This window comes from Mobula birostris, chromosome 3, assembly GCF_030028105.1.
Source record: "Mobula birostris isolate sMobBir1 chromosome 3, sMobBir1.hap1, whole genome shotgun sequence".
NCBI lineage: Eukaryota > Metazoa > Chordata > Chondrichthyes > Myliobatiformes > Myliobatidae > Mobula > Mobula birostris.
In genome coordinates this window covers 38097461-38115268 of record NC_092372.1, presented here as the reverse complement: position 1 = coordinate 38115268, position 17808 = coordinate 38097461, and the positions used below count along the sequence as shown (strand labels likewise).

Here is a 17808-nt window from a genome sequence, read left to right as displayed (position 1 = left end):
AGGAACAAGGTACAGGGAGCCCCCAGGACTTACAACACCAAATTCACCATTACCCCAAAACCATCAGAGTGTGGTGAAAGCGTGGAAAGAGCTGCCAGCGGAGGGAGTGGATGCTGGTTCAACTGAAACATTTGGGAGAAGTTTGGATGAGAGGTCTATAGAGGTGTGGTAGATAGGACTAGGCAGGAAAAAAGCAGGGCAGCACGGACTGGATGGGCTGAAGGGTCTGTTTCCGGACTGTAGTGCTCTATGACTGTGTGACTTATTACTGCAGGTAGAGCTGGACGTACTCTGAGGACGTGATGGAAAAGCTTTATCACTATATGATAAACTGTTGGTTTGCGGGCAAGTTTCCCAACCGAGACGCCGGTTTTCACACGTGTGCAAGAAGAGCCGACTTTGCGGTGTTCCAGTTCAGCAAATCTAAATATTTTACTTTGTTTAAACATTTTGTGTGCTTAACCTTTTAAATTTAAAAACATATTACTGTAATTGCTCGATTTGGTTACTAAAGGCTGTAAATTTGTAGTGGCGGAGCCGTGGATAGGAAGATGCGCGCTCTCTAACCTTCACGCTGATCTGGAGGACAAGGTGAGGGAGGAGTGAAATTAGAAGAAGGGGGTGGCATCCGATAGCAAGAAGCTGCAGCACCCGGCGGAAGGAGGAAGCAGACACACGGTAGCGGAGCTCCCCAGAGGGACGCGCATCGCCAGGCCAGCATCACTTTGACCGAGATGATCGGGCCACTCGGAAAACGGACCCTCTCCGCGCTCCTGCTGATCATCTCCTTTCAGAGGAAGGTTGAAACAAGTAAGTGCCCCGTTCATGGGATGGGGGCAGATCGCTCCTTAAACTGGTACACGCGGGCGTTAATGAAACTGGCGTCACATGGAGCAACGTGCGAGCCCGCTTACAGGACCTTGTGCGCCCTTGTCCCGCGGATCCCTCTCGAAATGGGAACGCTCACCACTGCAGAGACCCACTTATTTAGCAGAGTTCTCGCTCGTTGCAGGGGCTGCGCTAGTGTCCCTTCTCCTCCTCTGCATTCAGTTATTTTGCTGCAGTATCTCGGCTGCTGATGACCGCAGCCTTTCGCATTAAACAGGCGTTGGGCTGTGGGGAAATGTCGAAGAGCGGCATGGGAAGATGACGCAAAATAAAAAAATAGCCTGCTTTTGACATTTAAAAAAAAATCGGGTTCTTTCGCGTTTCATGCTTTATGGCTACCAATGAACAAACACATCCAAAGGTCGTATAATTTATAAGTTCTTTGATAATAAATGTACTTTCAAACTTTGAAACGTGTCAGGTTGTAAATACCGGCGAGAACGGGATACTTACAAAAGAATCTGAAGACGATCACTCAAACTAGAGTAGAAAAGAAGTGGCATTCCAAGTTTTCCAAAGGCGTGAATGGTTTAAGAGGGTAGTGCATGGTGGAGTGAGGCCTTTGCAGACAAAAATAGGAACTCACACTTGGTTGCTGTGGACAGTGTAAAGATAAAGTGTATTTTGCTACAGAATTGTGTGTTTCCAAAGTATTAGTGAAATAGGAGAAAGTTGAGACAATAGACAGTTAAACATTCATTGATGTATTGGAAAAGTTGGGTGAGCTTAAAAATAATTAGACCAGCAGAGGGTATGATGCATCCTGATGTGTTCAAAGCAAGATGATCACTGACCAAAATGTTACAGTGCTGTCTGGACAAGTGTTTGTTTTTTCCTTGCAAGCCCCAAAACGTCAGACACTGAATTTTACCTCAGTCATGGGAAAGCTTTTAGAGTAATTGAGGTCTGACAAGCTTAATTATAGAGTCAGAAAACTACAGCACAGACATAGGCTCTTCAGTCCACCTTGTCCATGCTGAAAAATTTAAACAGCCTACTCGTTAGAGAGAGGTCAGAGAATGTTGAGGTTTTGTGGGTGGAGTTAAGAAATTGCAAGGGCAAAAAAACCCTATTATTGCAAAGGGATCCGGAAAAGGCACGTAATGAAGGTAATAACACAATTGTGATGAGGGATTTCAATATGCAAGGGGATTGGGAAAATCAGTTTGGTGTCGGATCACAAGAGGGAACTTGTTGAATGCATACAAAATACTTCTTTTAAAGAGTAGCTTGAGCTTGAGCCTACTTGGGGAAAGGCCATCTTAGATTGGGTGTTGCGTAATAACCCAGATCTTATTAGGGAGCTTAATGTAAAGGAACCTTTAGGAGACAGTGATCATAATATGAATGAATTCATATTGCAATTTAAGGAGAAGCGTAACTCACATGTATCAGTATTACAGTGGAATAAAGGGAATTACAGAGGCATGAGAGGAGCTTATGGAGGTGGATTGAAGGAGGACACTACTTGGGATGATGGCAGAGCCGAGATGGCTGAAGTTTCTGGAAATAGTTCACAAGGTGTAGGATAGATGTGTCCCACAGAGGATGAAGTTCTCAAAGGGCAGGGGAAGGCAACTGTGGCTGATAAAGGAAGTTAAGGACTGCATAAAACCTAAGGAAAGCACATATTGTCATAAGGGGGGCATTGGTGGCGGACCCAATCGCAAGACACAGATGCTGAAGTACTAGGAACAGGACTCGGTGTGTCAAGAAAGCAAGGGAAGTGGGGAAGAAAGGACGCTGGACATTGACACAGACCCTGGACGAGACTAGGATGCAGGGCTTGGGCTAGGACATGGACAAGAAACATGGATCCAGACAAGGAATAAGGAACAAGGAGCCTGGAATAGGGACACGGGACTCCGGAACTAGAGCCTGTACAAGGACCTGGAAACTGGGTCTTGGTTGGGACTAGGAACCTGGGTCTTGAGTTGGAACCAGAATGCGGGCTTAGGCTAGGACAAGGCATGGCTACAGGTCGTGGCGTGGCTACAGGACTGGACGTGAGACTCCTGGACAGGACGAAGGATCTCCAGTACCGAACGAGGGATCTCCAGCACAGGGCTGGGCGGGGCACATGGACAGGATGAGAACACGAAGCCATGACTTGGTCCTGGGAGTCAGGAGCCTCGGACCTGGACCTCATGAGCCTCGGACTTGGAACTCAGAAGCCTAAGAGCTTTGAACTTGGTACTCAGGAACGTGGACCACAGAGCTGTGACCCCTCCTTCGGAACAGGACCAAGGGCCAGGACTCTTTCTATGCACTGTACCCTGAACACGAAGAGACAGTTCTCCACTCAGGGTGACGGCAAATGGCCGGAACTACCTAGCGGAGGCGAGGACACAAAGAACAGTTCCCAACTCAAGGTAGCGGCAAATGGCCAGACCTACCCAGTGGAGGCGAGGACACGAAGAGACGGTTCCCAACTTAAGGTAGCGGCAAACGGTCGGACTTACCCAGCAGAGGCAAGGACACAGAGACAGTTTCCAACACAAGGTAGTGGCAAACGGCCGGACCTACCTAGTGAAGGCAAGGACACAGAGACAGTTCCCAACTCAAGGTAGCGGCAAATGGCCAGACCTACCTAGCGAAGGTGAGGACACAGACAATTCCAAACAATGACAGACTGTTCCTTATCTTGATACAGCAAGGCCTCAGTCTTGCTCAGGCGGTTGAACTTGATGGGAGTTGCGGCGAGGTTGCAGGCAATGCTTCAGGAGGAAGGGGAAGGGAACAGTCCAGCTAATGAAGCTGAACCCTGGAGCTATTTACGTAGCCAGCCGAAAATGAGAATCAGGTGCCTCAATTGAGGCACCCCAACAGAACAAGGGAAAACTGGAAAACCTGGAATAAGGATTGATGGACCGGACCGTGAACTGGAATGCGGACTTCACGGACTGGACCATGACGCATATAAGATAAGCAAAAGTGAGTGGGAAGTTGGATAACTGGGAAGCTTTTGAAATCCAATAAAAGGCAGAAAAAAGCTATAAGAAGGGAAAAGATGGTATATGAGGGAAAAGTAGCTAATAATATAAAGCAGGATACCAAAAGTTCTTTTTTCAGTTATATAAAGAGTGAAAGGGAGATGAGATTTGATATTGGACCTCTGGAAAATGATGCTGGTTGTAATGGGGGACAAAGAAATGGCAGATGAACTTAATGGGTACTTTGCATCTGTCTTCACTATGGATAACACCAGCAGTGTGGCAGGGGTCCGTGAGTATCATGGAGCAGAAGTGATTGTCATTGCTATTACAAAAGAAAAAGGTGATAGGCAAACTGAAAGGTGTTAAGGTGGAAAAGTCACCTGGACCAGATGCACTACATCCCAGAGACCTGGGAAAGGTTGCTGAAGAGATAATGATGCATTGGTCATGAACTTTCAAGATCACTTGATTCTGGCATGGAGGAATAGAAGATCACAAATGTCACTCCACTCTTCAAGAAGGAAGGAAGGCAAAAGAAAGGAAATTATAGGCCAGTTAGCCAAACCTCAGAGGTTGGAAAAGTGTTGGAGTCTATTATTAAGGATGACGTTTCGAGGTACTTGGAGACTCATGATAAAATTAGACGAAGTCAGTATGGTTTCTATGAAGGGAAATCTTGCTTGACAAATCTGTTAGAGTTCTTCAAGGAAGTATCAAGCAGGGTGCACAAAGGAAAGATTGTGGATGTCATTTATTTGGATTTTCAGAAGGCATTTGATAAGGTGCCACACATGAGTTTGCTTAACAAGATAAAATTCTAATGCGTTGCAGGAAAGATACTGTCGTGGATAGCAGATTGGCTGGCAGGCAAAAGAGGGCAAGTGGGAATAATGGGGGACTTTTCTGGTTGGCTACCATTGACCAGTGGTATTCCTCAGGGGTCAGTATTGGGACTGCTACTTTTCGCATTGTTTGTCAATGATTTGAATATTAGAATTGATAGCTTTGCGGAAAAGTTTGCAGATGATATGAAGATAGGTGGAGGGGTAGGTAGTGCCAAGGAAGCAATGTGATTGCAGCAGGACCTAGACAAATTGGAAGAATGGGCAAAAGAGTGGTAGATGGAATACAGTGTTGGGAAGTGTATGATAATGCATTTTGGTAAAAGGAGACCATAGGAGTCCTCATGCAAAAATCCCAGAAGAATAATTTACAGGTTGAGTCTGTGGTAAAGAAGGCAATCAATATTTTTCTTCTTCTACTTCCGGCTGTTTAGATGCATCTAGGCGTATTACAGCCCTCCGCAGGATGTATAATTAATTATAGAATTTCAAGAAACTCAAATTCTCAAGTATAAACTAGTCGCACATATAAACTGAATAATAAACTCTTCAATCAAATGGTGGTTCTCTTGGTGGCCAAACAAGGATTTAATAGAAAAACAAAATACACTTAAGTCAGACAGTCTCTTGAACAATATGCTTCTTTCAATTTTATATCGATTACAACTCAGCAAAACATGCTGAACTGTCTCTGGACTACCACTGTCACATAATCCAGTAGGATGTTTTTCTATTATCTTTAAATGATAGTTTAGCCCACAATGCCCCACCCTAAGTGTAACAGCCTTTGCCCCAACTGACTCCCGTTTCCTAGGGTGAATAGCCGTCGACCCCGCCCAACAGTGCAAATGCTTTGGTGCAGATATGGTGTGAGGCACCCAATGATCAGCCACGACACAAATATCAAACAATATACCAAGTGCGAGTGAGGAATTATACTTTATAGCAAGTTTTGGTGATGGGTTAGTAGCAACAACTAAAAGAAAAGGCGCCACATAAGTAACTTATGTGCACATAATATTTTAATACGTTGGAGCTCACGCCTACAATTCCATCCACAATGTCCTTCCAAGACTCTGGCCACCATCCGAACCCCCGAGGTCCAGTATCTGCCGTTCCCCGCACGTCCGTTCTCTCTGCTTGCCTCCTGAGAAAGCTCGCGCTCCTCAACTCAGCACACATATACAAGATAACATAACATGACTTCCATTGGCTAACAAATGAATACACTCCTCATTATCAGTAATATAACCCAAACAAGCTGCTAGAGAGAGAATCTTCTCAGCAGTTAACATATGAGAAGCCATTTTGGTAATAAGCGATTAACAGTTAACAGTCCAGCTAATATTACTGAGAACCCTACATAAGTCTTGTTAATTTTACCATATCTCTACGATTTAAAAAGTAACAGTCTGAGACCTTTTTAACTAGTGGGTGACTAGAAAAGAAATCCCTTCCCTTTAATTTATTTTTCCAATCCTCCTGCCACTTCTTCTCTATACCTTTTCCTATCCTACTTCTCAATTCTGCTCTGCCTATGGGTACTCTAATTTCTATTTGCGTGCTCTGTAAGGAAGACTTTGCAATGCCATCCACAATTTTATTTCCATCCACCCCAGCATGCCCAGGTGTCCATGTAAATCTGACTTCACAACCTATCTTCTCTACTCTAAACAAAACTTAGAGAATCTCAGTAACTATGTCAGGACGAGCTTTTGATTTATTACCTTTTACAGCCTCTAAGGCAGCAGCAGAATCCGAACAGATGATAACCCTGCATGGTCGAGAGTCTTCTATCCACCATAAAGCCCAGAGGATTGCTAATAATTCTGTTGCAAAGACAGAAACACCATCTGAAACCCGGTGACCAATCTTAACTACAAGTTGAGACACGTGCGTCCCAAATCCTGCCTTACTGCTCTCTGAGTCCACTGAGCCATCAGTAAAAATCTTCAGATAAGATCCCCATTTATTATTTAAATATTCATTTGTGATCAACACTGTTGAAATTGCTCTGCTTCCTTGAAGCTAAAAAAGGAGGAATAGGTCTAGTTCTGGTTCTGGCAAAAGCCAAAAAGGAACGGATAGCAAGCAAATTTGGTCAGCTATGTCTTCCTCAATCAGTTTCAATTTCACAGCGCAGTTATTAACCAAATCTAAAAATGGATATCTTTTCATTTTACTTTGGCTCTCCGACTTCCCCTGCAAAAGACATTTTGATGGACAGCTGTGATTGAAGCCATTTAGTTTCGCCCAATACTGCAGACCTAACTGAATTTGTCTTAAATGTAGAGGCACTTCTCCCATCTCCACACATAATGCAGGGACTGATGTTGTTCTAAATGCTCCACAACAGAGTCTAAGTGCTTTGGACTGCACAGTGTCTAATTTTTCAAGCACTGCCGTAGCAGTGGAACTATAATCAATACAACCATAATCAATAACTGAACTAATCAAATGCAATGTTGGTATTTATTTTAAGGGGAATAGAATATAAAAGCAAGGAGATAATGCTGAGCCTTTATAAGACACTAGTCAGGCTGCACGTATGGTAACAGTTTCAGACTCTATATCTCAGAAAGGATTTGTTGTCATTGGAAAGAGTCCAGAGGATGATTCCAGGAATGAAGGGGTTAATATATGAGGAGTGTTTTGCAGCTTTGGCCTGTACTCACTAGAATTTAGAAGAATTAGATTAGATTAGATTATGAGGAGACGCAGTCCTCTTTTATTGTCATTTAGTAATGCATGCATTAAGAAATGATACAATTTGTTCCTCCAGAATGATATCACAGAAACACAAGACAAACAAAGACTAAAAAAAACTGACAAAAACCACATAATTATAACATATAGTTACAACAGTGCAAGCAATACCATAATTTGATAGGAGAACAGACCATGGGGTGGGAAAAAGTCTCAAAGTCTCTCGAAAGTCCTATCATCTCACACAGACTGTTGAAGGGAGAAACTCTCCCTGCCATGAGCTTCCAGCACCGCCAACTTGCCGATGCAGCATCCTGGAAGCACCTGACCACAGTCTGACTCTGAGTCTGTCTGAAAACTTCGAGCCTCCGACCAGCTCGCCGACACCGAGCACCATCTCTGCCGAGCACTTTGACCCCGGCCCTGGCAACAAGCAATAGGCAAAGCTGAGGATTTGGGACCTTCCCCTCCGGAGATTCTTGATCGCACAGTAGCAGCAGCAGCGAAGCAGGCATTTCAGAAGTTTCTCCAGATGTTCCTCTGTGCTTTTCACGGCTTTCTTCATCAAATCAGGATTGTGCACGGCATCCTAGTTCACAAATACGATATCAATTGGAGTGGCCGTGTGTGCTGCATCGCGCCGCCATCTTCTCCTCCCCCCAACAGCACACTCAGAATGCGGGTGGAATCTCATTGAAACCTACCGAATGTTGAAAGGACTAGATAAGGTGGATGTGGAGAGAATGATTCCTAGGGTGGGGGTATCTGGAACTAGAGGGCACAGCCTCACGATTGAGGGGCGACCTTTAGAACTGAGGTAAGAAAGAATTGTTTTTAGCCAGAGCGTAATAAATCTGTGGAATACTTTGCCACAGACTGCAGTGGAGAGGCCAAGTCCGTGGGTATATTTAAGGCAGAAGTTGATGGTTTCCTGATTATTCAGGGCATCAAAAAATATGGTGAGTAGGCAGGTATATGGGGTTGACTGGGATCTGGGATCAGCCATGATGGAATGATGGCGCTGAATGGCCTAATTCTGCTCCTATGTCTTATGATCTTAAGCTCTTATGTTGTGAAATTTGTTAACTTTATGGCAGCGGTACAATGAAATACATGACAAATAAATATAGAAAAAAATGAAATTGTAGTAAAACTGAATATGTCTATTAAATAGTTAACTTTAAGTAGTGCAGAAAGAAGCAATAAAGTAGTGAGGCAGTGTTCATGCGTTCAATGTTCATTTAGAAATTGGATGGCAGAGGGGAAGAAGCTGTTTCTGAATCGCTGAGTGTGTGCCTTCAGGCTTCTGTACCTCCTACCTGACAGTAACAATGAGAAGAATCAGAATCAGGTTTCTTATCACTGGCATGTGTTGTGAAATTGGTTAACTTAGCAGCAGCACTTCAATGCAATACACAATACAAAAGGAAAAAAAAAGCAAAATTAAATAAATAAGTAAACCAATTACGGTATATGTATGTTGAATAGATTAAAGATTGTGCAAAAACAGAATTAGTATATAGTAAAAAAGTGAGGTAGTGTTCATAGGTTCAATGTCTATTTAGCAATCAGTTCGCAGAGAGGACGAAGCTGTCCTGAATCGCTGAGTGTCTGTCTTCAGGTTTCTCTACCTGATGGTAACAGTGAGAAAAAGGCATGCCCTGGGTGCTGGAGGTCCTTAATAATGGACGCTGTCTTTCTGAGACACCGCTCCTTAAAGATGTCCTGGGTACTTTGTAGGCTAGTGCCCAAGATGGAGCCAACTAAATTTACAACCCTCTGCATCATACCAGAGAGTGATGCAGCCTGTCAGAATCAGAATGTTCTCCATGATACATCTATAAAAGTTTTTGAGTGTTTTTGGTGACATACCAAATCTCTTCATACTCCTAATGAAGTATAGTCGCTGTCTTGCCGCCTTTATAGCTGCATCGACATGTTGGGACCAGGTTATGTCCTCAGAGATATTGACACCCAGGAACTTGAAGCTGCTCACTCTCTCCACTTCTGATCCATCTATAAGGTTTGGAATGTGTTCCTTCGCCTTACACTTCCTGAAGTCCACAATCAGCTCTTTCGTCTTACTGACGTTGAGTGCAAGGTCATTGCTGCGACACCACTCAGCTAGTTAGTATATCTCGCTCCTGTATGCCCTCTCGTCTCCATCTGAGATTCTACCAACAATGGTCCATCAGAAAATTTATAGATGGCATTTGAACTGTGCCTAGCCACACAATCATAGGTATAGAGAGAGTAGAGCAGTGGGCTAAGCACAGACCCCTGATGTGCACCAGTGTTGATCATCAGCAAGGAGGAGATATTATGACCTCTCCACACAGACTGTGGTCTTCTAGTTAGGAAGTCGAGGATCCAATTGCAGAGCGAGGTACAGGGGCCCAGGTTCTGTAACTTATCAATCAGGATTGTGGGAATGATGGCGTTAAATACTGACCTATAGTCGAGGATCTGGATCCTGACATAGGTGTTTGTATTGTTCAGGTAGTTAAAGGCTGTGTGAAGTGCCATTGAGATTCTGTTTGCTGTTGACCTATTGTGGTGATAGGCAAATTGCAGTGGGTCCAGGTCCTTGCTGAGGCAGGAGTTCAATCTAGTCGTGACTAACTTCTTAAAGTATTTCATCACTATAGATGTGAGTGCTACTGGGTGATAGTCATTAAGGCGGATCACATTATTCTTCTTAGGCACTGGTGTACTTTTTGCCTTTTTGAAGCAACTGGTAACTTCCAATGGCAGCAGTGAGAGGTTGAAAATGTCCTTGAATACTCCTGCCTGTTGGTTGGCACAGGTTTTCAGAGCCTTACCAGGTACTCCATCAGAACTTTCTACGTGGTGAGGGTTCACCCTCTTTAAAGACAGCCTAACATCGAACTCTGAGACGGAGATCACAGGGCCACTGGGCGCAGCAGGGATCTTCATAGCTGCAGTTATATTCTTCCTTTCAAAGCAGGCATAGAAGGCGTTGAGTTCATCTCATTGTGAAACATCGCTACCACTCATGCTACTGGGTTTCACTTTGTAGGAAGTAATGTCTTGCAAACCCTGCCAGAGTAGTGCATCCGATGTCGCCTCCAACCTTGTTCAAACTTGTCTCTTTCGCCCATGAATTAGCCCTCCGCAAGTCATACCTGGTACAGACCTGGGTCTCCAGACTTGAATGCCACAGATCTAGCTTTCAGCAGGTGACGTACCTCCTAGGCACTTCCTGGGTGGTGGGAGTCCTTAATGATGGATGTGAATTTGACTAAATACACACAAAGGGCTGTAGGTGTTTATGAAACTGGAGGAAGGTGAATTTTGATTTTCTGCTGGCATTGTTGTTTTTGATCAAGATGAATGACAGAGACTGGGACAACACCGTGTGGCAGTGCTGTGAATGGTGAAGCAGGAAGTGACACATTGCAGCAAAATGAACATTGGTGAAATAAGCAAACACTTGACAGAAGAAATTTAATACTGTATAGGAAAATGCAAGGTTTTGACTTTTGATACAAGGAGTAAGGAAAGGGGATGTAGGATATAGACTAAAGGAACTGTCTCTACAAACCATTGAAAGTGGCGGAACAGGTTGAGAAACCAGTTCATCTTAATTCTGTATAAGCCTCTATATATTTTGGTGTGTCTTTCCCCTTGTATCCCCAATTGTAATCTTAGATCTGCAAACACCAATCTGCTTAGTGTTCCTTGAGCCAAGCATATAAGAATTGGTGATGCAGACTTTTGGTCTTATGCACCAAAAATTCGCAATAGTCTACTGACTGCTAGTACTGTGGAATATTTTAGAACACTTCTAAAATTTTGCTTTTTTAATTTGGCCTATTATGATTACGTAATGCCTATTGATGTTGATTATAATTCTATAATTTGGTTTATTTGATTATATTTTATTTCATATAATGTATGTCTTTAAGTACTATTTTAAATTTTGTCTCTTATTTTTATGTGTGTATATATATATATATGTGTGTGTGTGTGTGTGTGTTATTATTTTCCAAGTAAAAATTCACAACTTTAGACTTCTTCAATACTGTGTAAAAGCAGGGAAGTTTTACTGAACCTGATTGAAACATTGGTTTACCTTATGTTTGAACAGTATGCTGTTCAGTTCTCGTCACCACATTGTAGGATATATGTGAAAGTACTAGGGAGCATTCAGAAAATATTTGAAAATAGCTTCCATTGTTTCAGTTAGAGAAAAGGTTGAGAAGGATTGATAGAAGTCTGAAGTGATGAAGATTTGGACAGAGCTGACAGTGGTAGACTGTTAGTTTTGGTTGAGGGGCTGAGGAGTGTAGGCCACTGATAAAACCAAAAGACAAGAATGAAGAGTAACGGGAGAAAATATCTTTCGTTATGCTACAAGTGATTATGATCCAGAGGGCACTACTATTGTTGCCTTCAAAGGGGAATTGGATAGAATGTATGTCGTAGAAAAAAATCACAAGGCCGTGGAGAACAATATGGAAATGGTAAACACAAGAGATTCTGTAGATGCTGGAAATCTTCAGCAAAAACACAAAAAGTGCTGGAGGAATTCAGCAAATCAGGCAGCATCCATGGAGGGAAATGAACAGCCAAAGTTTTGGGCCAAGGCACTTTGTTTGTTTTAGTTACCGGTCAGAAATAGGAGTCAGTCCTTAAAATGTAAATAGAAAGCAGTAATCTGCTTGAAGTAAAAGCAGGTACTGTCTAGAGAACAAGCTCTGTATTGAACAAGCTTTATCTGTGGGAAGTAGGATGCTAGCTCACTATACCTTCTTTATTGCGGCTCAAAGTGCAGTATTAGACAATGGGTTGTTTAATTTGGCTTGTTTCAAAACAGACAAGCTGACTCTAAGTTGCTTAGTTCAGGGAAGCTTGCAAACCAGAGGGATAATATCACTTGCATGATCTATTAATTTTGGATAGTTTATGTTCTCAGAGAAGTCAGCTTCAAAGCATCTGCTGAGACTTATGTGTCATAAGGGGGCACTGGGAGCAGACCCAAATGCAAGACACAGACACTGAAGTACTAGGAACAGGACTTGACTAGAGAGCAAGGACAAGAACACAGACTAGGACTAGGACATTGGCTAGGCAAGCGGGACCAGGACAAGGAACTGGGAACTAGGAGCCTGGGCTTGGACTCCAAGCCGGAGACTGGACAAGGACCAGAACCTGGGTCTTGACGCAGGCTCAGACCCCGGAACTAGGCAAGGACATGACGTGGCTACAGGACTGGACATGGCTTGAGTTCTTCATGGCTTGGGTACTTCGAGGCGAGGACATGACGAGGCTTGGGTTCAGACTCCGAGCCAGAGACTGGACAAGGATCCAAAACCTGGCTCTTGACTTGGGCTTGGACTATGGAAATAGGCGAAGACATGATGTGGTCTTGGGAGACAGGACTAGGCGAGACTACAGGACAGAATGAGAGACTCCTGGGCAAGTTGAGGGAACTCCAGCACAGGACCAATTTCCCCCGGGATCAATAAAGTATGACTATGACTATCAGAATACGAAGCCTTGACTTGGTACTCAGGAACAGCCAAGCCTTGAACGTGGGATGACAGGAACCTCGGAACCTTGGACTTGGGATGACAGGAACCTCGGAACACAGCTTTGGTCTTGGGGAGGACGGGAACACAGAGCCTTAGTCTAGAGCACAGGAACACGGAGCCTTGGACTTGAGAGACAGGAACACAGGGACATAGAACACAGAGCTGGGGCTCCTCCTTGGGAACAGGACTTAGGGCTGGGACTCGTACACGGAACACAGAACCAGGACCCCTCCTTGGGAACTGGACTTCAGGCCGGGGGTCTACACAGAATGCTGAACACAAAGAGACTGTTCCCAACACTAGGTAGCAGCAAACAGCTAGACTTACCTAGTGAAGGCGTGGACACAGAGACGGTTTCCAACACTAGGGAGTGGCAAATGGCCGGACCTACCTAGCAAAGGCGTGGACACAGAGACAGTTCCAACTCAACGATAGACAGCTTCTTATCTTGACACAGCAAGGCTCCAGTCTCACTCCGGTGGTAGAACTTGACAAGGTTGCAGGAAGGGCTCCAGCCACAGGTTGCAGTCAAAGGCTTCAGACACAGGTTGCAGGCAAAGGCTCCAGACACAGGTTGCAGGCAAAGGCTTCAGAAGGGAGGGGAAGGGAAGGGAACAGTCCAGCCTCAGGGTAACGGCAAAGATGACCTGGCTTACCCAATGGAGGCAAGGACAGGAAGGGACAGATCCAACCGCAGGGTAACAGCAAAGACAGCCTGACTTACCCCACGGAGGCAAGGACTGTATACTGACAAGACAAACCAGCAACCACACATGAACCCAGGGCCACTTATATTCCCAGCCCCAAGATGAGCATCAGGTACCTGTGATTAAGCCCAACTGAAACATAGAACAGCCGGAAGACCCAGAGTCCGGTGTCCACGGACCGGACCGTGAACCGGAATGCGGACTTCATGGACCAGACCATGACATTATGTCTCCAAGCTGCTTTTAGGCTGTTTGTGTTAAAAGGGTATCTGGCGAAAATATCATATGTGTAAAGTCACCCAAGTGGTAGAGAAACAGTTTAAATGTATAGAACCATTCAGGCTTGTCGGGAATGGGTAAAGACCATCATGAAATGTGGAACAATCATATAATCAATTCCTCTGGTTTCGGTTTCTGCAACGTATGACTTCGTCACCTGCATCATTGGTATATCTTTTCAGTTTATAGGAATTGTAACTGTGTGTTGGAAATGGTTTGTCATTTGGAAATGTTTAAGATAGAGTTCCTCTGAGAGTTTTACATTTGTATTAAGAATGTGTGGATTTAAATATGTTTCACTGAAAACAAATGAACTATGTTTTAAACTACTTTGTTGGCTGGAAGTTTCTTCTCCTTGGCAGAGAGAAGGGATCCACTGCTGAAGTAGTGGGTACTGGCAGCTAAGTTCACTGTTGAAAATAAATGGGGAAGCAAACAAGGAAGATCAGGTAGCTATAGTATTATCTCCCTTTAGCAAGAGTACTTGTGGCTATTTATATTAGATAGGACTTAAGGTCTTCATTTAAGTTTAGGACTTTACAGTCAGCAGACCCAATAACATCATGGAATTAAGTTGCTGGGAAAGGTTACTACCCAAACACCATGTGTTGAGCTCCCTAGTTTGAATTGCAGTAGATGCTCCAGCCTGATATCTGATCTGTTGTTGAATTTTTAATTGAAGTAAGTTGAAACCAGAAGCCTTGACATTTTACATGCCATGTAATCCTCTCTTCGCCCACTTCACTCACAAATCTGACTTGTAAAACTCTTGCACTTTATGGGTTAAATTCATAGTAAATATATTATAGAAACATAGAAAATAGGTGCACAAGTAGGCCATTCGGCCCTTCGAGCCTGCATCGCCATTCAGTATGATCATGGCTGATCATCCAACTCAGAACCCTGTACCTGCCTTCTCTCCATACCCCCTGATCCCTTTAGCCACAAGGGCCATATCTAACTCCCTCTTAAATATAGCCAATGAACTGGCCTCAACTGTTTCCTGTGGCAGAGAATTCCACAGATTCACCACTCTCTGTGTGAAGAAGTTTTTCCTCATCTCGGTTCTAAAAGGCTTCCCCTTTATCCTTAAACTGTGACCCCTTGTTCTGGACTTCCCCAACATCGGGAACAATCTTCCTGCGTCTAGCCTGTCCAATCCCTTTAGAATTTTATACATTTCAGTAAGATCACCCCTCTATCTTCTAAATTCCAACGAGTATAAGCCTAGTCGATCTAGTCATTCATCATATGAAAGTCCTGCCATCCCAGGAATCAATCTGGTGAACCTTCTTTGTATTCCCTCTATGGCAAGAATGTCTTTCCTCAGATTAGGGGAACAAAACTGCACACAATACTCTAGGTGTGGTCTCATCAAGGCCTTGTACAACTGCATTAGTACCTCCCTGCTCCTGTACTCGATTCCTCTTGCTATGAATGGCAGCATACCATTCGCCTTTTTCACTATCTGCTGTACCTGCATGCCCACTTTCAATGACTGGTGTATAATGACACTCAGGTCTTGTTGCATCTCTCCTTTTCCTGATCGGTCACCATTCAGATAATAATTTGTTTTCCTGTTTTTGCCACCAAAGTGGATAACCTCACATTTATCCACATTAAATTGCATCTGCCATGAATTTGCCCACTCACTTAACCTATCCAAGTCACCCTGCATCCTCTTAGCATCCTCCTCACAGCTAACACTGCCGCCCAGCTTTGTGTCATTGCAGTACCCCTCTAGTCACTGCCTGCCATTCTGAAAAGGTCCCGTTTATTCCCACTCTTTGCTTCCTGTCTGCCAACCAATTCTCTATCCACATCAATACCATACCCCCAATACCGTGTGCTTTAAGTTTGCACACTAATCTCCTGTGTGGGACCTTGTCAAAAGCCTCTTGAAAATCCAAAGATACCACATCCACTGGTTCTCCCCAACCACTCTACTAGTTACATCCTCAAAAAATTCTATGAGATTCGTCAGACATGATTTTCCTTTCATTATGTTCCCACTGGCTCATGAATTGAGAATGTGGTCATTGAAATCACACTGACAAGAATTCATCAGTTGCATATCAATTTAACAAGAATTTATTTAACTATATGACAAAAACTGTAACTCCTCTGTAGTTACAGATTGTTCAGTCTGTCATATGGGGGTGGCTGGGAACGGACCCAAGTGCAAGACACAGACACTGAAGTACTAGGGACAGGACTAGGATACAGGGCAATGGCAAGGACATGGACACGAAAACCAGGAACCTGGAACAGGACTGAACAAGAGAGCTAGGAGCCTGGGTTTGGACTCTGAGCCAGAGACTGGACAAGGACCCAGTACCTGGGTCTTGCCTCTGGCTCGGACCCCAGAACTAGGCAAGGATGAGGCTTGACAGGCAGGCAGGATGAGGCTGGAGTCTTCAGGCTTGAGGCTAGACAATAGAGGCAAGGCTTGGCAGGAGGCAGGAGGCTGGAGTCTTCAGGCTTGAAGCTAGAGTCTAGAGACTTGGCTTGGCTTGGCAAGAGGCTAGAGGCTGGAGACTTGGCTTGGCTTGACAAGAGGCTAGAAATTTGGCTTGGCTTGGCAGGAGGCTGGAGACTTGAGACGAGGCTGGAGGCAGGAGACGAGGCGAGGCTGGAGACTTGAGGTGAGGCGAAGCTGGAGGCAGGAGGCGAGTGGAGGCTGGAGGCAGGAGACTTGAGGCGAGGCTTGGCAGGAAGCAGGAGACTTGAGATGGGGCTTGGCTCCTCCTGGGCAGGGCGCGGATCACCACCCGACGGAGGCAAGAGACAGAACCAACCACAGGTAACGGCAAGACGGCCTGGCTTACCCAATGGAGGCAAGGAACAGGAAGGGACAGAACCAACTCCAGGTAACGGCAAGACGGGCTGGCTTACCTGGGCAGAGGCAAGGGACAGGAAGGGACAGAACCAACCCCAGGTAGCAGCAAGACGGCCTGGCTTACCTGGGTGGAGGCAAGGGACAGGAAGGGAGCTAGGTACAGGGTGGCTCCAGGACAAGACAGCAAGACAAGGCAAGGCTTCAGGCAAAGGAAAGCAAGACAGAACTTCAGACGAGGGGAAAGTTACCAGCAAGACAAGGCAGGGCTTCTGGCAAAGCAAGGTGAGACAGAACTTCAGGTGAGGCGAAAGTTACCGGCAAGACAAGGCAGGGCTTCAGGCGAGGAAACAGAAAGCAGGGAAAGGGATACAAGGAGTAAGGACAAGAACAATCCAGCAGCCACACCCTGGTCTCTGGAGGTATTTATGCAGCCAGTCCCAACTAGCATCAGCTGCCTTCATTAGTGCTTAACAGGAATAGAAACAGGGTAGGCAGGAAAACCTGGATCAAGGGTCGATGGACCGGACCGTGAACCGGAATACGGACGTCACGGACCGGACCATGACACAGTCAAGTTTCATCTGAAAAAATCATAGAACGTTACAGCACAGTACAGGCCTTTCAGCCCAGGATTTTGTGCCAATCTTTTAACGTATTCTAAGATCAATGTAACCCTTCCCACCCACATAACCCTCAAATATTCCATCATCCATGTGCCAGTCCAAGAGCATCTAAATGCCTCTAATGTATCAGCATCTACCACTGCCCCAGCAGCATGTTCCCACTACTCTCTGAGTTAAAAACTTAACTCTGATATACACCTGTACTTTCCTCCTATCACCATAAAATTATGCTCCCTTGTGTGTCATATTAGATTTTGTAAAACATTGGATGAATGTCTGGAAGGTCAAAATGACAACTTAGCTCTTTTTGCTTTCACAGCATGTGGAGTCTATATGTCGGTTAGTGAGTAATGCCAGTTAGTGAGTTAACACAGCCAATGTCTGAAGAATATTTGTGATAGCAGCTGAATTCTTTCTTAATCTCAGGCAC

At 44.6% G+C, this 17808-nt stretch overlaps 1 protein-coding gene across 1 annotated transcript in view; it reads left to right on the top strand.

Annotated features, from left to right (window-relative positions):
• Positions 1–662: 662 nt before the first annotated feature.
• The window catches only part of LOC140194979 (embigin-like), a 60810-nt gene continuing 43664 nt past the window's right edge, over positions 663–17808 (top strand). Inside the window, exon 1 of the mRNA XM_072252490.1 lies at positions 663–810. Coding sequence (XP_072108591.1) covers positions 735–810 — 76 coding nt within the window. The 5' untranslated portion in view covers positions 663–734. The remainder of the gene's footprint in view (positions 811–17808) is intronic.